The sequence below is a fragment of the Prenolepis imparis genome, unplaced genomic scaffold (assembly GCF_030444845.1).
Source record: "Prenolepis imparis isolate NDT839.2.m4 unplaced genomic scaffold, iyPreImpa1.0 SCAF_6, whole genome shotgun sequence".
In the NCBI taxonomy this organism is placed as follows: Eukaryota; Metazoa; Arthropoda; class Insecta; order Hymenoptera; family Formicidae; genus Prenolepis; species Prenolepis imparis.
This window is the reverse complement of record NW_028141164.1, coordinates 14,823,251-14,849,663: the sequence shown is the minus strand read 5'-3', so window position 1 is coordinate 14,849,663 and position 26,413 is coordinate 14,823,251. Positions and strand designations below refer to the sequence as shown.

The window sequence follows — 26,413 nt, the reverse complement described above, 5'->3', positions numbered from 1 at the left end:
AAGGAGAGAGATAATCGTTCTGTCTTTGTCTCTTTTGCATCGCGTATGTAGTAGCGTCCATGTAGGCACAAATACTAATATGTTGAGGACATGTATGCGATTTTAGCAAGAATTGGCTATATTCATATTATCTTTGTATCTTTGTATTGTATATGTATATGTAAAAGACAAGAATAGCGACAGTTCTTGCCTAACATAAATTATCTTCCAATAATCGTTTCATGCACGCGCAGTATCTCACATTATATGCATCTAAAATTATAATTATCGAATAATATTTATAAATAAAATCTATATAAATAATAAAATATTTATGTATAAATAAAATAATATTTGTATATAATATTATTTTAGTTATATACAATTGAAATAAACGTAAATATATAAATATATGTATAAATATATATACTTATATGTGTATATATATATATATTTCTAGATATTATAGAAAAAAAAAAATATTTTTTTGGTATTTAATAATAAATAACACTAAATATACATATATGGATCAAATTATGGTATAAATAGTTAGGAAAAGTGTGTACAGATTTAAAAAATATTTATTATAATGGATGGTTTATAATAATAATGAAAAATATAACTTTATGTTTAGTAGTAATTGTACAAAATTTTCTATAGACTATGACTATTTTGACGAATCTGTTGATTTTTCTTTTATATTTAGGTTATTTTTAAAATAAAAAATAGTAATATATTTATACTTTATAAATTATTAATTCTATAAATTAAATGACTTCTATAAATTAAAGGTTTTTATATATATGCATCGATATATAGGTACTTTTATGTATCAATAGACGTTTCTTTTTCCAATTTGGAGTTTATTAAATAATATATTTAATAATAATATATATTTGATTAAATAATATATTTTTAAAAATAATAACAAGTAGAATTTCGTGTTTTGTAATATTCTAATAACATAAAAACAAAATTCTTTTTTCTTTTTAATTTAGCATCTATTATATCTCTCATTCATTAAATATATGCGATTATGATATTGTTTTATGTAATAAAAAATTTAACAAAAATTAAATTTTTTAAATATAACAAACCAGGAAATATGGAGACGCAGTAAATTTTATATTATATTCCTTTTTATGTTTTATAGCGATTACAAGTCTTTGTCTGATATTCTTCATTATGTTTCAATTTTTGCCAAATTTTCTCAATGTCATTATACCGCTTAACGAATCTCGAGAACATAGTTTCGCATATTCAGTTGAATATTTTGTCGATCAGAAACGATATTTTTATCCTATTTTAATACATGGTCTATTGGCTGCTAGCTTGGGAGGCGTTGCAGTAATCGCTACTGGCTGTATGCTTGCAGGATACATATTGCGTTATTACATTACAGGCGACTGGAAGTTTGCCTATTACCGTACGTCATATAGAAAGTATTATTCGTATGGCAGAAGCTAGTGCTAAAATGCATTTGAGAGATCACGTTCAAGAAAACGATATGAATCTTGCCATCAGAATAATTCTCGATAGTTTTGTGGATACGCAAAAATATTCCGTTATGAAATCTATGCGCCAGGTATCTCTTTTTAGAATATCTATTTTTTTCATATGTAGTTTCAATCTGCATTTAATCCGAAAAGGCATTTAATCTAAATTTTTTTCAATACACATGTAAATTTCATTACAGACGTTCCAGAAATATCTATCATATAAGAAAGACCATAGTGAACTCTTATATTACATACTACGACAAATCACTCTAGACACTTTGGCGTTTCAAAAGGCTTTGCATGGCGGACGTATCACGACTGTCGAAATTTCAGAGAAAGATTTATTGGAATGGGTAATGTAAAAGATTTAAATGAAATTTGAAAGTTATATATATTGAGTTAACAAAGTATATAATCAACCACAAATTATTTCAATGACTTGGATTGAAAAAATCTTTTTATCTTATTTTAATGTCTAATATTTATATAGAAAAAAAATCTAACTTTATTATTTTTAATATCATAAAAATATTATATATATATATATATATATATATATATATATATCAGAATCTTTCTATTCAAATATTTACATTTTATTAAAATTTTTACATAAGAAATAAAGTTTATTTTATGCTAATATTAATGTTTTATGATTACAGGCAAAACAAATCGACATACATAATCTGCATCCATTTTATGAGAGTGACATATTCAAGATAAACAATTTCGTTTACGAATCAAGAAGAAAAGTAATAGTGCAGACTCTGCCTGAAGGTATTGAAGATTGAGCTGGAAAAAAGCAACGTCATATTTTTATACATAACTATTTAATAAAATAATATAAAACTTTTTTTATCTCTCGTATTAAATTTTTATATTGCATTGAAATACTTGATATAATAATTTTTTTTTCATGTCATTGTTGAACACTGTTACACAATTATTGCGATATTCTGTCGTTAAATACATTAAATTATATTCGTAATAAATTCAAACATTATTATCCTGTTATATTTAAGCAATAGTAGCAAAAATAATACACTATATTTAAATATCTATTCTATATAATAACTAAAAATAGATTTCACAATTACATTCAATATTAAATTTTTTAAAAGTTTTATGAAAATAATAACATGATAAATCCTAATGCAAGAGAACTTATACTTTGTATCTTATGATAAAAAAAAATCTTATAAATTATACTCAGTACATATACATATTTTATACCTATACGAAGATAATTATATATATTCTTAAACATATATAAAAACTGATTTTATATTAGTATCACAAATCATTATGTGATAGTGCGCAATCATTATGCAATCAAAAAACTTGGTTACCAAAAAAAAAAGTTTCATTTTAACTAAACATTTTACATAAATTGATTCAAGAAAAAAATATTTAATGTTACAATAATAAAATAAAAAGACTCTGATATATAAATACAAATTCAGAATGGAAGCTAGCTAATAAGAGCCATATGTAACAACTTGTTTTTAAATTCTTCTCTATTTAATTTGTTTGAACATTTAAGTCTTCCTTTGGACCATCAGCAGCAGATCTGGTCTCAATACTGACAAGATTTCTATACCTGGGGCTCGATTCTTGAATTCATTCGCAAGAGAAACGTATGCGCAAATTCGGCTCTTACAGAAAAGTTGCAAGTTGGCTAAAAGCCATGCGATAGCCAATCAACTTGCAACTTTTCTGTAAGAGCCGAATTTGCGTATACGTTTCTCTTGCGAGTGAATTCAAGAATCGAGTCCCTGGTACTATTATCTCTTCCGATTAATAAAAATTAAAGTGAAAAACTTTTTTTCCTCCCCTTCCACCTCGACCTCTTTCATTCCTTCTTCCCCCCCTTATATTTCGGAAATGTGTTGGCGGTGGTGGCGGTGGTGGTGGCGATGCTGGTGGTGGTGATGGTGGTGGCGGGGGCGGCGGTGGCGGAAATTGTGGTGGCGGCGGTGGCGGAAATTGTGGTGGCGGCGGTGGCGGAAATTGTGGTGGCGGCGGCGGTGGTAGCGGAAGCACCTGCAGCTGCTGCTCACGTTGTCGTCGCTCACGACGACGTTGGCGGTAACGTCGTCGACGTTCCGTTGGAATATTTACAGCCTACAAATTTAATTATAATTATATTTTCAATTATAAATTATTAATTATAGTATATTATAATTTATTTTATCAAAACACTCACAGCTTGCGGTGCTTGTACATAATAAATAATGTATCCTCTGGGCGCGGGCCGCATGTGAACATTATGATGCTGGGGCGGCACAAAGTTTGCTGGCATGTAGCCAGAAACGGGCGGCATCGGTATTGCTGCAAAAAAAATGATTTATAATGCGTACAATATATATGTATATGCGTATTCATATACGTATATGTATGTACATTCATAAATACACAAAGGTCAAATAGGTTATTGCAGGTTAGAAAAAATCATTGCTTACAAAAATTACAATTTTTGTCATAAATAAATAAATACTTTATATAAATATGAAATGCAATATTTCAAAAATTATGTGTCTAATATGTACATATATATACATATATAAATACATATATAAATAAAAAGAACAATTATTTACTTATCACGTTGATGGTTCGCCATTATGCAAACATGTACTATCGAGATCGAGTGCAATTAGATCGTTTGCAATACTATATATCGCACGACCTAAATGCGACCTAAGCTTTCATGTAATTGGTGTGTTGATTTTCATGTGTTTATAGCAATTTTATGTTTTATGCTTGAATATAGTTTAGTGTAGTTTTTAGTAGCACAGAGTATAGAGTATTGTTTTGTACAGTCTGTATGCAGTGTTTGATGTCAGTGCAGAGTTCTGTTTTTTATTATAGTATTTATTAGAGTATTGTTAGTATTATTTAGAGCATATTATACATTCATTATGCCTAAATATACTAGTAAAAATAAAACAGTTTCGACAAAACGTGTGTCTTTCTCACAAAAAATGCGTCTCATGCGACAAGCGCGTGACAAGAATTTTTGTGACAATTCTTTTGGGAATCAAGAAAGAATTGTTGAGGACTCCGGAAGAAGATCTAGATCGGAATCCATCGAAATTCCAGGTACAATAAATCCATTACATGCATGCGAGAATAAGAGAATGTAGATGATGACACGTCGACATCGCAATCATTATCTATGGATACATTTTCTCTATTATCTGAAAAAAATATAAATATTTTCGATGATGATGCTTCTGTGGGATCACTATCAGATGTTCGTGAATTTTGTGAAAATTTGACTAGTTTGTCGATAAACAAGCCGTACGCATACACAGATGAGGCAAATGTTATGACAGATAATGATGCGTTGTCACCGCAGTCGTTTACATTTCTTGACAATTCTGCAAATTCATGCAAGGAATCGGAAAGTATGCAAAACAATATCAAAGATATCAAAGACACTGAAAACATTGAAAATGTCGAAAACGTCGAAAATGTTGAAGACATCGAAAATGTCGAAGATGTCGAAGATATAGAAAATTTTGTTTTGCATACTGATGAGAATATCGACGCATATCGTTTATATTCTGAAGAGATTAATGGGCGACGTATCGTTGATTTTGGGCATGTTTTTGCTGAATTGCAGAAAATATCCACTCATTGGCTCGGCGAATGTCGTTTCGCTGATCTTGTATTACGCGAAAAGAAGTCTGACGGTCTGAAAAGCAATTTTTCTGTCATATGTCGAATGTGTAACAGGTCATTCGACTTTTGTAGTGAACCGACAAATGACAGAATATTGGATGTCAATAGTGGTATCGTATCCGGTACTATATTGACAGGGACTGGTCATAAGCAGCTTGAAGAACTTCTTGCTGCTGTAGATATTCCATGCATGGATAATAAAAAATATATAAGACATCATAATGAAATGTCGGAAGCCTTCGCCGCCGCCGCGGAAAAAGAAATGCGCGTGGCTGGCGAAGAGGAAAAACGTTTGGCAATCGAAAGAGGAGATGTCATAGACGGCATTCCGCATATACCCGTGATAACAGACGGCTCGTGGATGAAGAGATCCTACCGTACTGGTAGTTACGATTCTCCATCCGGAGCAGCTATTATTACGGGATATCATTCTAAAAAAGTGTTATTTGTTGGTGTCCGTAATAAATATTGTATTGTCTGCGCGAGAGCAGCTAAAATTAATGTAGTAGCAAAAGAGCATACATGTTTTAAAAACTGGGGAAGTAATCAGAGCTCCACCAGTATGGAAAGTGATATAATCCTCGAAGGGTTCCGACTTAGTTTAGAAATGCATGGCCTTATTTATAGTCAATATATCGGTGACGGTGATAGTAATGTATTAAAAAAATTGAGAGATTTTCCACCGTATCCTAATATTGTTGTGGAGAAGATTGAATGCACGAATCATCTTCTCCACAATCTTTGTAATAAAATACGTGAAGCGAGTAGTACCGGTGGTAGAAATATTTCAAAATTGAAGAAAGCCGTTGATAGCAGCGTTATGAAAATTCGAAACGCTGTTGTAAAGGCTGTCAACTTTCGTCGCAATCGTAAAGTCAGTTGGCAAACAAAAATTTCAGAATTAATTAAAGATTTAAATAATATACCTAGCCATGTATTTGGTGAACATAAAGATTGTGCTTCGCTTCAATATTTCTGTAATGGACAACAGAAAAAAGGCGAGCAAAATCTTGTGTTCCAATTACAACGTGCAGGATTATTAGAAAAAGTAGAAAATGCTATGAAACGCATAATAGAAAATGGCGATAGCTTACTATATAAATTTACTAGTAATTCTGTTGAAAGTTGTAATGCAATTATAAGTAAATTTATTGGTGGCAAGCGCGTTCATTATGCCATGAAAGGCTCTTATCAAACACGCGTTAAAGCATCCGTATTGCAATGTAATACTTCACAAGCCTTGAGTTCTGTTTGTCGTGCGATGGATAAAAAACCACCGAAACGAACAGAAATCATTGAAAATAGAAATATAAAAAAAAATGCCAACCAACTTCAACGAACACGTGCGGCGAAAGAATTAGGTCTCTCTGTTCGTACATCTAAATTTTCCGCTAAAATAACGGCTGATAAAGATTATGGACTAAATGTAGAACGGCCAGATATCGAAGGTAATATGTACGAACAGCTGAGACTTAATCATTATGAAATGTTATTAGAGCAACAACGTAATTATGCTGTATTGGAGTGTGCTACACGGGGTCAGCATGAAAACCCGGAGTGGCACAACGTACGGCGAAATCTTCTCACTGCTTCAAACTTTGGAAAAGTTTGTAGCAGAAGAGAAACAACTTCGTGCCAAAATCTTGTGAAAGCAATTCTTTATCCTCCTCGATTGACGGGCGCGGCTGTTGAGTGGGGTAAAGAAAAAGAGATGATGGCACGAGAGCAATTGCAGGTGGAATTAGGGATAGAAATTAATAATTGTGGTATATTTATAGATGAAACTATCCCATATCTTGCCGCGACGCCTGACGGCATTGTCGGAGACGATACTATCGTTGAGATTAAATGTCCTTATGCGGCGCGGCATGTGTCTCCTATTACTGCAATGCTCAATAAGATTTCACATATTTATAGAATATTTGATAAAACGGATGACACTCGAATGAATCAAAGACACGCGTACTACTTCCAAGTGCAGGGACAACTCCACATAACGCAAAGAAAGTATTGCATTTTTGCTGTGTGGACACCCTTTGGATTGAAGTACACGATTGTTGAGCGTGATGACAGATTTTGGGAAACAAAAATGTCAGCACTGCTTAAACGATTCTACGAGGACTGCTTGGTTGCTGAAATAATAGATAGTAGAGTAGCAAGAAATATGCCTATTCAGGAACCGCAATATGTCATCGAAGCACAAGCGGCTCGGAAAAATGACATAAAAGTGGAAAGTGTTATCGAAAGCACTACTACCACTGTTGCTATTCCAGAAATAGAGCAAGATGACGATTGCATTATAACTGATTACTCGAATGAAAAACGAGATGTAACTGAGGATGACATAAAAAGACTAAGAAAAATGTTAGATGATGTGATACCTTCTCTTTTATTATAATAGTAAAGAATAATGTTTTGCCCATAGATAGTAAATTAAATGATGAATCGTTAGATTTATTTTTACGCATTGTAAGAGAGACTTCTTGCTTTGAAACACAAAGTGTGTTATATTTAGAATACCCGCATATAATTGAAGCTAGTCGTAGCAATAAAAGTTTACAAATTATTGGCGGAAATTGCACAGATCATTGGCGATGTATTTATTTTGATGGCACCAAACTTCACGTGTACGACAGCTTACCTGGTACTACGTACGATAAATTGCATGCTAAAGAAAAAGAATATATTCGCCTTCGTTATCCCAAGATAAACGAATATAATATGATTTTCGAAGAAGTACAAACACAATTAGATAACACTTCTTGTGGAATTTATGCTGCGGCTTTCGCTACAACTATAGCCTTGAAAGGAAATCCTTGTAATGAAAAATATTCCAGTGACGTAAAGTGCATGAGACGTCATTTAATTAAAATTCTAGAAAGCAACAAATTATTGCCTTTCCCGAATTAATATTTTTAATTATTTAACCCATCTTTGTAAACTTTTATTGCTGCCATTATGCAAAAATAAGCAATGATAAAATAAAATGGTACAAGTTATCTGCAATCGTCATTGTATAGAACATATAGTATAACATAAAAATCTCGGAGAGAAGATAAAAGAATATTGGTTGCGTTCTGACGGGAATGGGCGTTGGAGGGGCCCATTCTATATTTTATATATGTAATATTAAATTTATTATGACAATTAAATTTTATGTTATACTTTTGTTTTGAAAATAGTGCATTGCAAATTAGATCGCAATTTGAACTGAGGTAATTGCGTCGCAAAGTGTTAATATCAGATATATTTTGTTTTGCAATGTACTATTTTCAAAAATATTTAGTAATGGGTAACAAATTACAAAGTATAGAAACACATAACAAACAAAGTTGCATGTAAAATAAGAAATATTTTATAGTACAAGTATACTTCCCATAATATGGTTGAGGTCACTTTGCGACGCAATCATTTAACTTAGTTTAAATTGCGATCCACTCGAATTATTAATTCGTGTTGTTTATTAAATATGTACAGAAACAATAGCAATTAGATAAATTTAAATTTTTATTAACTTCAAATTATAGAAAAGATATTTAATAGATATTTAAATGTATGTATGTTTATATGTACATTGCTTGCTATTGTTTACTGTACATTGTATACATATTATTATATATCTTTAACCAAGAGTAATCGTACTACATTAAAAACTTTAAAATAGAAAAGATCTCAAAAATAATACAATCAAATATATAATTCATAGATGTTTGATTGCATTGGAAAAAATTGCATATATTATACTTTTATTAACATTTCTTATTATTTATATTATTTTTTTATATTTATATTACATATTTTTTACAATATTTTGTATTAAATATTTATATATAACGATTTTCGGGATAAGAATATGTAACAATATGTTGTAGCGCTTCTATTGTTGTGTATCCAATAAGCGTAAAAAATTATGATTTTATTATAAGTAATTGATATTTTAATATTATATATTTGACATTGTTTTCCTTTCAGATTTTATAATGAATTATTTCTTTATTATAATTATATTGATATTATCTATAGAGTTGCATGTTGCAGATAGATTTGGAGACGTCTGAAGGGCGGATCACTTTCAATGAAGAGGCGTGGATACCATTGAATCAACGCCATTATATTGCAGCAGGTAACGTATGCACAGTGGGGGTTTTAGTGAGTAAGAATCTCACACTACCCCGGAAAACAGGGGTGCCTTTTGAAGGTTTCCCCCACGTAAAAAAAAAAAAAAAAAAAAAAACAACGCTACTGCCATGTTAAAAGCTCTAGCTTCAATCAATTAATAATCCAATATAATAATCAACAATTATTTTTATATTATAGTATATAGTATATTTGAATATATAAAAATATTAAAAAATATTTTTTTAAATTGATCAAAAGAATATTTTAAATATTAAAAAAATATTTTAAATATTCTTTTTAAAATAATCTTAAACAAATTTTTTAAAATATTTTTATATATTCAAATACTTATTATTATATAAAAATAATTGTTGATTATATATATTCATTGGAGTATTTTATTGATTGAAGCTTGAGCTTTATGGCACAAACTGAACGTCTTGTACATTGTCTGCATATAATATTTAACTTATTTATAAAATATATAATATATAAGTTTATATATATACACACAAAACATATGACAAGCGTTCTTGATTTTTTTTTCGATTATTGATGTTATATTGTATAATCTCTCTCTTATCTCTTTCTCTCTGCTACATAAATACTATTATAACGTGTAAGAACTTACGAGTAACGTATGATGGCTCAATGCAAGAATATTCAATCTCGTAGAAAACTTGAGTTCAAATATATCAATATCAATTTTTTTTGTAATATATTGGAATATAGAAAAATCATAGAAATATATTTTTTAAGGCGATAAACTTAAAAATTTTTATATTGAAAATATTTTAATCATTTTACAACTACACACACTATATATATTAAATGCAAAATAATTTCGTAAATAAATTAATCAAGTAATAAATCAATTGCAGCTACACACACACACACACACACACACACACACACACACACACACACACACACACACACACACACACACACACACACACACACACACACACACACACACACACAAATAGCTGGTATGTTGATTTTTATTATTAATTTTTTAAATTTATTTTCTGAATTATTTTGCATTTATATAGTGTGTGTAGTAAAATAATTAAAATATTTTCAAAAAATGTTTAAATTAATCGGCGAAATATATTTTTTTATAATTTTTCTATATTGCAATATATTATAAAAAAATTGATATTGATTTGAACTCTAGTTTACTGGGTGATACACTGAACATCCTTGCATTGAGCCATCATACATTACTCGACATAAGTTTTTTCACATTATTAGTATTTATGGAGCAAATTATACAATAACATCAATAATCGAAAAGAAATGAAGAATAAGCAACATATTCGTCAATCTATGATTGCTACAAGCTAATGATAATTTATATTCGTTCTCTTATTCTTGTCTCTCTATCGCGCTGACTATACATAAAGTATCGATAAAAAAGTATAAGCAATAAATTGTCAAGTCTAAAGTACCCGTGTCTAACATATATTGTATACTAATTCACTCTCAATTATGCTACTGTTATTATTTATCATTAGACAATTATAAAACATACATATAATTTTTAGTGATATATATATATATATATATATATATATATAATATACGCACATATGTGCATAAGCGTATATAAAATTTACAAAACGTGGGTGCTTATTAGCCTTGCTACGTTACTGCCTTCTGCTACGGAAGGCCAGAAAGCATTTTCAGGCCGTATCTCGCGTATAGCATGAGCACGTGATCAGCACGGTAGAGGAACAAGGATAACGAGATTATCGATCCTTGTCTCTCTACCGTGCGTCCGCGTGAGCAATGCAATGGTGTGTGTACGTGTACAGACATACACCACTACATAAAACCTGAGAATTAGTTTCTCAGCGTTGGCAACACTGAAATCGGAGTTTCGCGTTGTCACCGCGTGAGGTCTCCAACATCAATTCGGAGTTTGCCTGGGTCGCCTGCCGACCCTTAATCACTGACAGAATTATTATGAGGAAGGTTCCATAAATCCTTATCTTGCGATGCATTGTAATGACAAGCCTGCGACAAGCATTCGATGAATTACTAAAAGTGTTCAAACACTTAATATTTTAAGATTTCATCCGCAATTATATTTACGAAGCCTTATTTCAGTCATTAAATGATTTCGATAACGAACCCAAGATTATTAAGATTTATTGAGTAAATTATTAAATGAAGAGACTTATAAATAAGGCCGAAGTGGATATAATTAAAGAGAATATTTTATTACAGAATTAAGTCAAACGAGAACAAGAAAGTCTCGATATTACGTTATGGAATCATAATTCTATAATTTAGAAATAACTTAATCTTACCCTATTGCATTAAACTCAAGTTTTATTATAAATGATCAATCATTAAGAATTCTAATTAATAACATAAAATAAATTATATAAGAAATGATTCCATAAACGTACAAATGAATATTTGGCGAACTACAAGAAACTTTAACATGTATCTATGCGCAGACCCCTTTAAAATCAGCTCACAAATCAGCAAGTAATTAAGTGCCGATCGTAAGTGACAAGCCGTTTCCGTCCGTTATCTCCCTCGCGTTATCGGATGCTAGCGTTCAAACCGCAAAAGAATAATAAATTAGACACTTCTTGGAATCGTCGCTCCTCATCTCAAGCTCACCGCCTAACTTCGATATCCGGTCCAGATTATCTAAAACTCGTAAATTGATAGTTGACACCTAGAGCGCTCGCTCCTGCTTTTCTTGGAATATGTCACAATAAATTGTACTAAGAGGTCACCGTATCGTGACCTCTTAGTACAATTTATTGTGACATATTCCAAGAAAATGTCTTTCTTAGAAATCCCCACCAAAAGGGAACTGCACACGACACTCAGATTTTTCTCGATTTGATGGGTATATAAACACTTAATTCTTAACTTCATCGCGGCATACCATCATTAACGTCTCACCGTAACTCTGCGGCATACCATCATTAGCATCTCACCGTAACTCTACGGCATCTCATTATCGAGATCCCACCGTAGCTGTACAGTACATCATTTCTGTAGCCTTATTATATTCTGTATAAAGTCACGCGTTTGCCGTCAACTGCGTCGACATACCCGATTTGTTAGTCGCGCATAGAATTATAAAGTAAAAGTTAAATAAAGAACTCTTGTGCTTCAAAACTCGAATACGTTGATTTTGCCAAACATCCCGCGACCGAGGTCCTAGAGAAGGGAAGAAGGCGAACGAGCGTATTACGATCCACTGCCTGAAGTTCACAGTCTATCACAAGGTAAGTACTTATAATTACCCAGACTATTTAACACGCCAATTTTAATTCTAAGTTGCGCTAGACTGACAATTCTCTTTCAATCATTACCTTCTCCTAAAACAAATAAACGAAATCCACTGTTAAGCATTGCATGCAGCTAACAGTTTCCCGTTGTCAGTCAATATTTATCAAATTAGAATCCAACTACCTTTCCATAATTTATTCAAGGTATCAATATCAGAAACTAGTAATATTAACGTGTAGAAACAGTACTTTTGATATCACTCGGACGTCGTCCAATCCACACTTTACCTCTAGCCGTTGGACGTACCTTTCGTAAGTCTATACGACTCTCTACCATTTCCTCAGGATCCCGTCGTTGTCGAGCACCCAGCGATAGTGCCTGGTGACAAAGCTCCCCTCAACACCCTGCGTTATTTCCATCGTCGACGATAGGCATCCTTCGTATGCCCGAAGACAACTTCTCATTACCTTCTCTCGCCTAATAATATCGATAACAAGAGACAAGATATCGCATAAGAATTCTTAAATAGAATTCTAGAATTAATTTCGCTCTGGACGTGGTCCAATCCTCATTTTACCTATAGTTGCAACGCATACTTTTACCGTAGGCACAAGCAACTTTCTGCCATTTCCTCAACTTCCTTTCGTTGTCGAGCACCCAGCGATAGTGCCTGGTGACAAAGCTCCTATCAACATCCTACGTTATTTCCATCGTCAACGACAGGCATCCTTCGTATGCCCGAAGACATTCTCCTTAATCATCGACCTTCCTTTTGAATTTGTATTTAAGATTAAATGAATAGACGTATCGAATATTGATATCTCACTCCCTCTAGTTCCCCTTCATGTTATCTCACGATAATCCTTATCTAACTCATTATAAACCCTTCATTCTCATCATTGCCTCTACCAATTAATTCAAATGCTACCCAGATCTACTGAATTAGACGTCCAAGGATTAACAAACGATGATGCAAATTCAATTATAAATATAATTATCGGGTTACTAACTGACGTTTTAGAAGGAACTATTGATATCGATCAACTCATAGTCTGCTTAGATAATCTTCATATCCCTGGTGCTCAAATAAGCGTCGAATTCACAGACGATTAAATAAATATCAAATTTATTTTATTAGTTACCCCCTGAATTATTATTATCCAGATGAATAAACAACTTCAAGGCTTAATTTGCAATACGATTTACCAATTAATACTCAATTTGATCTATGAATATTTGAATGGTAAAATAACTTTCGATCAAGTTATAACTATTTTAAACGACATCCATGAAGAATAGAAATAAGGAGGCCGAACTATGTATGTGTTTGGGATGTGCGACCAAAACCGAGGCCCGATAGTAGTACTTATAGGTACCTATAGATGGCATTGCAATCACAAGATGCTCGTTAGTTTGAGAAAGAGGAGAGATTGCAGGATGTAGAACAAGAAGGATAGAGAATGACTAACACAAAAGTTCACCGTGTACGTGTGAGTCCCGTGAGGCAAAAGCGCAACCTTGCGGAGCATTAATAAACTACAATTAGGCTCGACATTTGGTCGCACATTTCGATAATTCCTCAATGCTAGTTCGGCCTCCTTATCTCTATTCTTCATGACGACATCGAAGATATCGCTAAGAGATTCGATACTCCCAACTAGTAACTAATACCCCCACTCCTGTGACCTACAACATTCCCTAGATCCGTAACTTCGGTCCTAGCTCTCGGCGTCCCAGAGGTATAGCCGGTGTAAGCAGGTTGCCTCACAAAAATAGAGAGCGCCCGTTTTCTCACTAGCCTAGGCATAGAGAGAGAAGGAAGATCACCCAGACGTGACACTGCGTACCTTGCGTATTCTAGTAATATGCCAGAACTTACGCCATTTAAAAGTACCTTATTCACATGGAGCGTATTTCGTTAAATTTCGCGTAAAGCGTAACTAGCTTAACCAATAACAGAGCAGGCTTTCTGTTGTACAATAGAACAGAAATACTAAATGGATTCTCGATTGGTTGTTATTATTTAGACGTATTGTTAAATACGCGCCATGTGAATTACGTACTTGGTGCTTAGTAAAATGTGCGCGTAATCATACGGTTAAGTACGTATTCGTTGCCATAACAGAAGAAGAAGAAGAAGGTTAAGTACGTATGTACGGTGAAGTAAATGAGGTGCAGCGTATATAAATAAAAGGTATGTAAATAATAAATAATAATAATAAATAAATAAGAAAATATATAAATAAATAAATAAAAATAATATTTTAACAGGTTTCACACGTATAGTTCCGCGATTAAATACTCAAAAGTGCTAATAATAACAATTATTAATTTTGATAAACTAATTAAAAATAAAATATTCTAATTTTTATTATTTTAATCTTTATTAGATAAGTATAATACATAAAAAATCTTTCGTAGGTTTGGGGACTTGTGAAAGAATGTCGATAGAATCGAACGTCCGTGGAGAAATACTTGTAGGTGTAGATGTTCGTGAAGAAACATAGGATGTCTGTAGAGAATTGTTATCCGAAATTTGAAGCGTTGTTAAAGGCCCAGCTGTAATATTACCCTCATATTGCTCGTTTTCGGTGTCAAGTGAAATTATTTCATCATTTTTAGCATTAGCATCTGTCAACGAACTCATTGTCCTAGAATATCATAATAAATGGATTACACATGTGACAAACTCTCTTTAATTTCTGATAGAATAGAAATAATATATATAAGAATATTAAAGAGTAAGAACTTACGGCCGTGTCTGCAATGAATCGTTTAGAAATGCCATAAGCTCATAATATTGAAATTTAAATTTATTTTCAATGGCATTAGCGCTAGATCCGCTAGGTACATACGCCCGAACCTTCTTACGAGCTTTTATATAATTGTCTCGTAAATACTTCCATCTAGTCTTAGCCTCTTCTGGACTGAGGAAACCTTGATAAATAATTGATTTTAAAATTCATTTATATATGCAATAAAATAAGAAAAAGATTTTTCTAGATGATTAACTATACCTTGTAGTATGTTCGACACTTCTATCCATAATGCTTTTTTGCGTAACAGTGTCCTCTCTGAAGCAGGTACACGAAGATCATATAAGCTAGGTTTGCTTCTAACTGCTTCGATTAAGAGTTCGTTTAAATTTTTTTTTTGCCAACCGTTGAATTGTTTTTAACTGTTAAATATAATTATATTTTTTAATTTATTTAATAGAGTGAAATGAGTGAAAAGATATGTATAGTAATCATTGAAAAGATATGTATAGTAATCATACCTATTGTCACGACATAGTTTTCGTCAACATTGATATGGTCTACTCCTTCTATGTAATCTTTGAAGCACTCGTGCTCAGCAAAGTTTGTGGTAAATTTAAAAATCCATCCACAGTATTCACATTTGTGCTGTATTAAAAAAGAAATATGTAAGTGAAGATACATAAGACACAATAGGTTGCTCAAACTCGTCCAGCATGCAAATGAAAAAATAATTATTGGACACACACGCTGGGCCATAAAATATTCGTTCAATACTTACAATTAGACATAATTCATTGCTTGCACGATATAACGAAATAATTTTAAGATTTACTTGGTGAATATTATTTTCAGAATTTCTCAGAACAATTTTTATATTCCTTTTTCTGAACATTTTTTAAAGATGCGTTAATTCGTATAAAAATTCGAACTTTCTCAGAAAATTTTAAGATTTTCTATATGAATTAGCACATCTTTCAGAAATGTTCAAAAAAAGAAATCTAAAAAATTGTTATGAGAGATTCTGAAAATAATTTTCATCAGAAATAACCTTAAAATTACTTTGTTATATTGTGCAAGCGATGAATTACATCTAAATTGATAATTTTTATTTATATAAAATTTGTTCTTACCCGAATTTGGTTCATTTTTTTCAGCACACATCGAAACACATTCAGCACGAACGAAAATTATGCTTCTTCTTAAATGTTTAACGGCCTCGGGTGACCAATGTTTTATCTTGCCGGCCATAAGGAGAAAAATATGCGTAAATAAACTAGTTGCCTATGCGACTTTCGGCGGCTTACACAAAAAATTGAATTTAGCGTATTGGCATTACATTAAATAACTAGGTGAATTTGCGTATGATAACTAAAACGATGTGATTGGTTGATGAGTTTGGCATAAGTTACGCGTACGCATCTTACGCCGCATGTGAAGGCACCCTCGAGGCAATATTTTTTACGCCTGTGACGTCCCGTCTAAATTTTAAATTTATATTTTTAATACCCATTGCGCGCTATCTTTATTCCTGCATTCTATTAACAACTTTACTCTTAATTTTACCTTTTAGTTTTACCTTTAAATTAAACTATTTTGTTTTCTTACACATTAATTAATTCCACTAGAATCTGGGGTCCACCATTCGCAGCCAATCACCGCCATCTAGTTTAATTGGCAATTACTATCTTAACGCAAGCGATGCGACCAACCAAGTGTCGTCTAGGGACCCCAGAACGCGCGCTTAACCATCTAGGACTAAATAGAACGCTTCATTATAAAATTATACTTAATCACAAATCCTAACAATTAATAATATAAGTTATTATTAAAATATGTATACCTATATCTAATACTAATATTAATATGAGCTTATGATTAACATTTAAACGCAACCATAATCAGCAACCTAGCAGAGAGAAACCTGAGAGCGGCCACCGCGATCTAGCGGACGCGTGTACTGATGCGCCCCCTGACAAAGTGGACATGAACTACGTCGTTACGCTCGGTAAAAAACATAGAAATGGTTCGAATCCGTGATATGGTTCATATCTGAACTACTCGGATGAGAACCGAGTTGAGAACCAAACCGATGAGTCAGACAAGGACCAACAATCCATCGCTCTGGCTTTGTCTCACCAACGATGAGCGTCTCGTGGACTCGTGCGGCGGCAGGCACGAGATTTCGCCTCTCGCGCGTAGCGTTCCACGTAATTCGAGGACAAAATTTTATGACGTTAAACTTTGGGCAATATATAAAAAATTAAATATATTAAATGTAAGGTGTAAGATCAGATTATAAGTTGAATAAAAATTATATCGTTTTTTGAGTACATTAAAAAAATTGTTTTTTGAAAGTGTATATTAAAAAAAATTGTTGAATTAATTTTGTTTTAGATGAATAAATATTCTAATTTGCATAAATAATAAAAAAAAAGTGCGAGTGACGGGAATTGAACCCCACTCGTAGTACGTACACTTAAGTCCGTGGTTATCACGTTACTGATTGTGAGTCGGATTCGATTCCCGTCACTCGCATTTTTTTTTATTATTTATGCAAATTAGAATATTTATTCATGTAAAACAAATTTAATTCAACAATTTTTTAATTTGCACTTTCAATAAAGCGTTTTATTATTTGTTTCATTTTGTATTAAATATAATGTGTAAAATCAGATTATAAGTTGAATAAAAATTATATCCAGTTTTTTGAGTACATTAAAAAAATTGTTTTTTGAAAGTGTATATTAAAAAAAATTGTTGAATTAATTTTGTTTTAGATGAATAAATATTCTAATTTGCATAAATAATAAAAAAAAAGTGCGAGTGACGGGAATTGAACCCCACTCGTAGTACGTACACTTAAGTCCGTGGTTATCACGTTACTGATTGTGAGTCGGATTCGATTCCCGTCACTCGCATTTTTTTTTATTATTTATGCAAATTAGAATATTTATTCATGTAAAACAAATTTAATTCAACAATTTTTTAATTTGCACTTTCAATAAAGCGTTTTATTATTTGTTTCATTTTGTATTAAATATAATGTGTAAAATCAGATTATAAGTTGAATAAAAATTATATCCAGTTTTTTGAGTACATTAATAAAATTGTTTTTTGAAAATGTATATTAAAAAAAATTGTTGAATTAATTTTGTTTTACATGAATAAATATTCTAATTTGCATAAATAATAAAAAAAAAATGCGAGTGACGGGAATCGAACCTGACTCACAATCAGTAACGTGATAACCACGGACTTAAGTGTACGTACTACGAGTGGGGTTCAATTCCCGTCACTCGCACTTTTTTTTTATTATTTATGCAAATTAGAATATTTATTCATCTAAAACAAAATTAATTCAACAATTTTTTTTAATATACACTTTCAAAAAACAATTTTTTTAATGTACTCAAAAAACTGGATATAATTTTTATTCAACTTATAATCTGATTTTACACCTTATATTTAATATATTTAATTTTTTATATATTGCCCAAAGTTTAACGTCATAAAATTTTGTCCTCGAATTACGTGGAACGCTACGCGCGAGAGGCGAAATCTCGTGCCTGCCGCCGCACGAGTCCACGAGACGCTCATCGTTGGTGAGACAAAGCCAGAGCGATGGATTGTTGGTCCTTGTCTGACTCGGTTTGGTTCTCAACTCGGTTCTTATCCGAGTAGTTCAGATATGAACCATATCACGGATTCGAACCATTTCTACGTTTTTTACCGAGCGTAACGACGTAGTTCATGTCCACTTTGTCAGGGGGCGCATCAGTACACGCGTCCGCTAGATCGCGGTGGCCGCTCTCAGGTTTCTCTCTGCCCTAAGCAATGCGATGTAATATAAGGCGTCGTTAAGATAGCTTATCATATTTATAGAATCCTGAGTACGCTAAATTCTCGTACGATAATTAAATTTAAGATATATTATATATGTTGATCCCTTTTGTCGAAAAGGGTAGTAAGTAAGTAATAAATAATTATAATAAATTACTTATAATTATGAATAAATTAATTACAATATTACTTACTTCATTAATCATTTTTTGGCGACGCTTGAAGCTGAACAATTTTTTTTTAATTGAAGCTGAACAATTTTTTTTTTAATTGAAGCTGAACAAGAATTGAAATAGGTTAGTTTGTCGTAGTTGTCCCGCTAAACAATATTCTGTTGCAAAAACGTTTTTGTAACATTGCAATATAGCCGTACGACGTTTTACATTTGGTTGCATTAACCTTTTGGTAACGTTTCAGGAACCAGAAATGTCCTGATTCAATTACCTTACATATGCGACGTCGAACTTGCAACGCGTTTTAGGCGTTTGAGAAACCTTATATGTGCGACGTCGCATTTACAACGTTTTTTGCGACGTTTGTAAAACTTGCATGAAACGTTAGGGAAACGTTACAAACTTTAATTCCAAAAACAACGTTTATACAAAGTTCTTTATACAACGTTCCAGGAACTTATTTTCCGCTTCATGGTTAATTTGCAACGTTTTTGTAACGAATGTATAAGGCACAGTCTACAATGAGTCATTAATCGTTGATCAGATGTGTCCTAATAAGTCGTAAGTCATAATCATGTAGACTCATTGTAGACTGGGCTTTATATATTCATTACATGCGTAATAATACGATCAGTGAAAAACAAAAATTATTCGCATATTAATTACATTTATTTTTATACACATACAACAATATTTTGTGATAAAATTATTTTGTGATAAAATTAAAAAATATAAAACATCAATTATATAAGATATATTATTATATATTTATAACATGTATTTTTAAGATATTTCTAATATTTATAAGATAAATATTATTATTTTAATATTGCACTACCCAGCTAACAATACAACGTCGAAATGACGTGAAAAATACGTAATTTTGATGACGATAACGTCATGTGACTTAAATGGTACGTAATTTTGACGTGATTTTAGATACTAAAATGGTACGTCATTATTATTACATCAAAAAGACGTACCATTAACGTCGAATATATGAATGTGTTTTGTATGTAGAAATAATGACATGGCATTGTTCGCGCGCTATATATTTTTATGAGATTTTTAATTTCTTAGTTATTATAAACTATTATAAACTATTATAAAAAACAATTAACAAAAAACTATAAATTATAGTCATTTTGACGTAATTTAATGTTAAAATGACGTCAAAATGACTAATTTTACTACTTGAGTTATTGTCGCGCGGTAAGAAGCGACGCGGTAGCCAATCAACGTACCGTTCTTTAATAAGAGCTTTTAATGAGAGCTAAAAGTTTATTGGTTACCGCGTCGTCGCTTCTTACCGCGCGGCAAGCGTTTCCACATCCCGTGCACCGTGCAGGCAGAAGCCACATGTATCATGTGCTTGAAGTTATTTTTTATAAGTAAATTATTTAAGTAAGAAATTTAAATTGTGCTTAAGTTTAAGTTTGTACATTATAAAAGTGTATTTCAACACCAATGTAAGGTAACCTATAAATATATTTTTGTATTATTTTGCATAACTTTAGATATATACGCATGAATTAAAAATGTGAGGTTATATTCTATATTTATTATTCATTTAAAAAAATTTAATTAATATAAATGCAGCCTTTATAATTGTTGATACACATAGATATGGCATTCGTAGGAGTGGAATTTTGTACAGAAGCAAATAATGATGAAAGTTTGGCTATTATTCACTCACAGTGGTTCACACCACGAAAACAAGAAGTACTTTGGCCACCTGTTAAAACACAGGACAATTTTAATAAATTACTAAAAAAAAGGGAAAATACCGACAGAAAAAGGGCAAATATATAAAATAAAAAAAGTTCTTTTTACAACTGGTAAGAACAATATAACATTCTGTTTAAAAATTAGTTATACATATAATTATTGATTTTATATATATTTTTAGATCATTTTGAAAAAGCAAAAGAAAAGCTGGAAAAATATGAATGGACATCGGATATCGCAACCGATGACAATGAAAATATTATTGGAAAAAGGAATATAACAAAACCAAAAAAGTATAAAACAACATCGTCTGAATCTTCTGATGAAGAATCGACAACAGCAACTATCAATAAAAAGATACCTCCGAGGCCTCCTAAAATTGTGAAGAATACTTTATATAATAAATCCAATATAGTTAAAGCAGTGAGTGCACATTCATCACCATTATCTCAGACACATTTAAAAGAAACATCTACTCCCGTCAATATCATTCAGGAAGTAACAACAAATACGGAAGAAGAGCTTCAAAATGGTAATACATCACTTTCTACATAAAATTTATTTACACACACATAATTATATTTCATAATTTATTTACAGGAAGTGTTTCAAACGTTATAAATAATACCACAGTTCTTTTGAAAGCACTTGTTTTTATTAAGCAACAGAATCGACAAATAATACAACAAAACGAAGAAATTCTTAAAATATTAATAAATAAGGAACGTCCTCAGGGCCCAAATTTTCAAGAACCAAATTTACCCGTAGAACTCCCTTTGAAAAATTGTGAGGAAGTGACTAGTCTTCATGAGCATATAAGTGACAACGAGAATTTTTCTGAATTGGTATGCTATTCAAGTGTTTTTTAAAAATATAAGTCTTTATAAAGATTATATATAAACAATTATATTTGTAGGTATCATATTTGTCAACATTAGGAGGCCATGATGTTACTTCAAAAACAAACGCTATTTTGAGGAAGATTCTTACTAATGAAGTGGCATCTCACTACAGTTTTCTTGGTAGCAAAAACAATAAGAAAGCATTTTCAACAATAAATTTAAATCGAGCAGTAATCAGTAAGTTTTTTTTACTTTAATTCTTATTTTGCTTTTTAATTTTTTTTTATTAGTTTTATTATTTAAAATTTTAATTTAAGGAGCAGTTCAAATTGCAATACCACAAACATCAGAAAATGATGTAACTGTTTGCATTAAAAACTGGTTGAAACATTCGCCTCAACGTCTGTCATTGCAGTTAAAAAGACAAAATAATCAGTGAAGAAAAATTCTCTATTTGTGCAATTACGCTAATTATAATTTTTCTTTTTATTTGTTATTATTTTATTATATAATTATTTTATTTCTATAATTATGTCTACATATAAGTGCAATCGTAAAAGCAAAATATTCGTTACTAACAGACATTTATACCGAAGGACAGAAAAGGAAGTTAATGAAATTGTTTCATATTTAAATTCAAACAGTAAAAGTAAAATGCGGAAAGAAATAGTAGCAGAAACATTGAAAGAATCATTTTCGCAACTTGATAATCTCCGTACATGTAAATCTCCAATCATGGTAGACTATACTGACGCATATTTATCAACAAGTGATGTCAGCAACATTGACTTTTTTAATACATCTTCTGATTTTATTGAAGAAATAAGTAATGATACTGCAGAATCTGTACAAAATACACGTACAGTACAGGAATCTCACAACTGTAGTTCAATTGTAGATGCTATAAGGATGTGGGCATTGACAAATTCGAATGTTTCTCATGCATCAATTAGTTCATTACTTAGTATCTTACATCCATTTCACCCAGAACTGCCTCTCGATGTTAGGACGCTTTTAAAGACTTCGTCATTCAAATTTAATATCAAAGAATTGAAAAATGGACAATTCATTTATCTTGGCATTGAAAATGCGTTAAAGACACATCTTTTTAAGAACTCTAATTTTTCAGAAGATATTATTAAACTTATTATTAATATAGATGGATTATGCTTATTTAAAAGTTCTAGTATAAATTTGTGGCCAATTTTAGGAATGGTGCAAAATTCTGTTCGGAAACCATTTGTGATTGGAATTTTTTGTGGAATATCAAAATCACAACCACTATCTGATTTCTTGAATGATTTTGTAATTGAATTATCGCATTTGTTTGCTAATGGCTTTCAATTTGCAAAAAGACATTATAAAGTACAGATTCATTCATTTGTTTGCGATGCCCCTGCGCGATCGTATTTGAAATGTGTGAAATCACACGGCGGTTACTCTTCTTGTGAAAAATGTATTGTGCATGGTGATTATTATGTAAAGAAAGTAAAACGAAAATTCTCGAACAAGACAGGTATGAAAGGAAAGGTAATACTAAAAAATGTAGACGAAAAGCTAAGAACAGACGAATCATTTCGATGTAAACGAGATGAAGAGCATCATTTAAGCGATACACCTTTATTAAAATTAAATATTGGACTTGTTACTTGCTTTCCAATAGATTACATGCACAACGTATGCTTAGGGGTAACTCGCAAACTTTTAACTTGTTGGATGAAAGGAGATTTAAATGTACGATTATCAAGTCGCGAAATAAATACCATTTCTGAAAAAATGGTTGCATTAAAAAAGCATTTTCCGCAAGAAATAAATAGAAAACCTAGGCCACTAAGTGAAATTGCGCGTTTTAAGGCCACTGAATTTCGTTCTTTTTTACTATATTTAGGGCCAGTTGTGCTTGCAGAAACTTTAAATGTTTCATTTTATGAACATTTTCTACTTTTTCATTTCTCTATAGTTATCTTGTGTTCTGACAAACACATATCAAATCACGGTTGTGAATTAGTTTCTAAAATGCTGAAGACTTTTGTAAAACATTGTGAACATTTATACAGCCCTGAATTTATGGTATACAATGTTCATTCTCTCATACATTTACCAACTGATGTAGAAAAATACGGACAACTTGATAACTTTTCTGCTTTTCCCTTCGAAAATTTTCTAGGACAGTTATCGCGACTTGTAAAATCTCCTAAACAACCATTAGTACAACTTTGTAATAGGATTGCAGAATATGATTTATTGAAGAACAAAGAAAATAATACACAGATATATCCTAAATTAGAAAAGGAACATTGCGTTGGACCAATACCAAATACATTAACTTCGTTTTCTGCCCAATACAAAAAAGTTTATTTTAAAGATTTTATATTAAAAATTTATTCACATTCTAAGGCTAATTGTTATTGCCTCATTAAATCAAATGTTGTTCAAATACATAATTTTATTAAATTAAAACATGGAGCAACTATCGTAGTAGGAAAAATGTTTGGTAAATATGGTTCATTATATAACTATCCATTTCATTCACAGGAATTAGATATTTTTGTTGTTGAACAACTATCTGATTTAAAAATGTGGCAATTAAATGATATAGACGCTAAGTGTTTAGTTTTTCCGGCTGTACTTCCGAAAACCTGACACCTCTGATTTTTATGGGGCTTGGTATACTACTGTTGTTGGGTGCGCTGATCACAAATATCAATATGAAAATCACCGACAAGGTCATCTTCAAGGTCAAACATCGAAAAAATTATATTTTTCTGCATTATTTCAGTTAATCTCAATTTTACAGAAAAATGCTTCAAACCAAACTTGTAGCCCTTAAAAAAATACATCTTTTATGTTCTATACATTTTTTTTGTAGAACAATTATTTTCTGAGTAAAACGTCATAAATGTATCGCCTGATATATTTGACGTGCCCGCGCCGCGGCGCGCCGCGGCCGTGCTAATGTAGCGCATTGGTTCCTTTGGCGGCCACGTGGCGGCGAACGATGATAACGCAACCCGAAAGTCAAAAGCTGCACATTTTCGTATTTTGCACAACATGGACTAAGCACAATGTTGGGTGAGTTAGGTTAGGTTAGGTTAGTTTTCAGGGGGGGTTTGAGGGGCGCAGCCCCCCATTAGGCACGATATTTCATTTAAACTAATTAAAGTTGTGTTTGAAACCTTTTTTAGGAAATATACAATTTTTTCGATGTTTGGCCTTGAAGATGACCTTGTCGGTGATTTTCATGTTGATATTTCTGATCAGCGCACCCAAAAACAGTACTATACCAAGCCCTAGAAAAATCAGAGGTGTCAGGTTTTCGGAAGTTTATCCGTTTTTCCTTATAAAGAAAAATATATTTCTTTTCCTTTATTACATACAAATCATTATTAGAAATTTATAATTTAGAAAGTTAAAAAACTATATATTTTAATTTTGTAAAACAAATAATATATTAAATATTATGTGTTTCTTTTGTATGAATAATATAAAATATATTTAAAGACAATATATTGCGTTTTCATTTATTTCATCCAATTGACGTTAATAAAACCTTCAAAAAACGTTCCTAAGACGTCTAAAAGACGTCATTTTTACGTAACTTGTCTACGTCATTATGACGTTGCAAAAATGACGTCAATAGACTGTGACATAATAACATTATAGGTACGTCGAAATGACGTCCAATTCATGTTACTAAAAACGTTTGCGGGTCGAAAAAAGCACATCATTTTGACGTCACCTTGTTAGCTGGGTATTAGTGCATTTGCAGGGTCGGCTGAACGCCATATATGAGTTCATGTACATTTCCTTAAAATTGAATTATCCGATCTGATTTTTAAGTGCTTTTGTCTAAGACAAGAAAAAAGACACAAAATCAATTCAGCTGTATAAAAATAGTAATCCATTTAAGTAGAATGAAAAAAGTACCTGCTCTCTATCATGACGTGTTTTGGCATATTTAAGCCAGGCGGAAACATGATTTAAAAATTGTCTATCCGTTAACATCGGATAATGCTTTCGAGCAGCCTCTATAAAACGCAAGAAAAAATTAAAGATTAATAAATTGATTTATATAATTTTGTTTCAAGTTAGGTTAATGCAGAAAGTCTTATACTTTTTATGATATCTATTAGCAGAAGTGAATTTATGGCAAAGTTTCCTTTCTGGCCTTTCCATGAACATTTCATAGCCAATTTATTGGAAAACATTTTTTCCAAGCTATGTTTTATTTGATCTTGGGGTGAGTCTCCTCCAAGCAAATAGAAAAATGTTTCCTGAAGCATATAATTATTACAATTATAACGACATACTACATTTTTCATACATGAATAATGTCGAAACATTACATATTTCAATATACATACTTCAGAGATTAATATGTAATAGAAAATTGTAAATATCAGTATATATATATATTGAAATCCCTGATAAAAAAAATCGATAGAAAACAATAGGAACCGATACGATCTGTAGAAAATCTTATCGTTTCTTATTGTATCCTATTGTTTTACTTTTTAGATTTC

General features: G+C 31.5%; 2 protein-coding genes and 1 long non-coding RNA gene across 4 annotated transcripts in view; 2 read left to right on the top strand and 1 right to left on the bottom strand.

Moving 5' to 3' along the window:
• LOC145937732 (DNA replication licensing factor Mcm2-like) overlaps nucleotides 1–2,360 on the top strand; it is a 56,258-nt gene extending 53,898 nt beyond the window's left edge. Inside the window, exons 5-7 of one of the 2 annotated variants that reach the window (XM_083041029.1) lie at nucleotides 1,382–1,564; nucleotides 1,676–1,831; nucleotides 2,141–2,360. In XM_083041029.1, the coding sequence (XP_082897155.1) occupies nucleotides 1,382–1,564; nucleotides 1,676–1,831; nucleotides 2,141–2,269 (468 nt within the window). In that variant the 3' untranslated portion in view covers nucleotides 2,270–2,360. The remainder of the gene's footprint in view (nucleotides 1–1,381; nucleotides 1,565–1,675; nucleotides 1,832–2,140) is intronic. The other variant, XM_083041030.1, reaches the window with a different exon arrangement.
• A 12,698-nt stretch (nucleotides 2,361–15,058) lies between these two features.
• On the bottom strand, nucleotides 15,059–16,599 carry LOC145937243 (uncharacterized). The gene is made up of 5 exons (XR_014425524.1): nucleotides 16,438–16,599; nucleotides 15,826–15,952; nucleotides 15,566–15,726; nucleotides 15,302–15,485; nucleotides 15,059–15,199 (listed from the first exon to the last, which is right to left on the bottom strand). It is a non-coding gene; the product is annotated as an uncharacterized LOC145937243 (long non-coding RNA).
• Nucleotides 16,600–17,369: 770 nt separating this feature from the next.
• LOC145937465 (uncharacterized) lies at nucleotides 17,370–23,002 on the top strand. Its single transcript, XM_083040483.1, has 5 exons — nucleotides 17,370–17,514; nucleotides 21,230–21,580; nucleotides 21,649–21,893; nucleotides 21,965–22,127; nucleotides 22,208–23,002. Exons 1-5 carry the CDS (start codon nucleotides 17,370–17,372, stop codon nucleotides 22,327–22,329), a joined length of 1,026 nt encoding a protein of 341 aa, XP_082896609.1. The 3' UTR covers nucleotides 22,330–23,002.
• The last annotated feature ends 3,411 nt before the right edge of the window (nucleotides 23,003–26,413 follow it).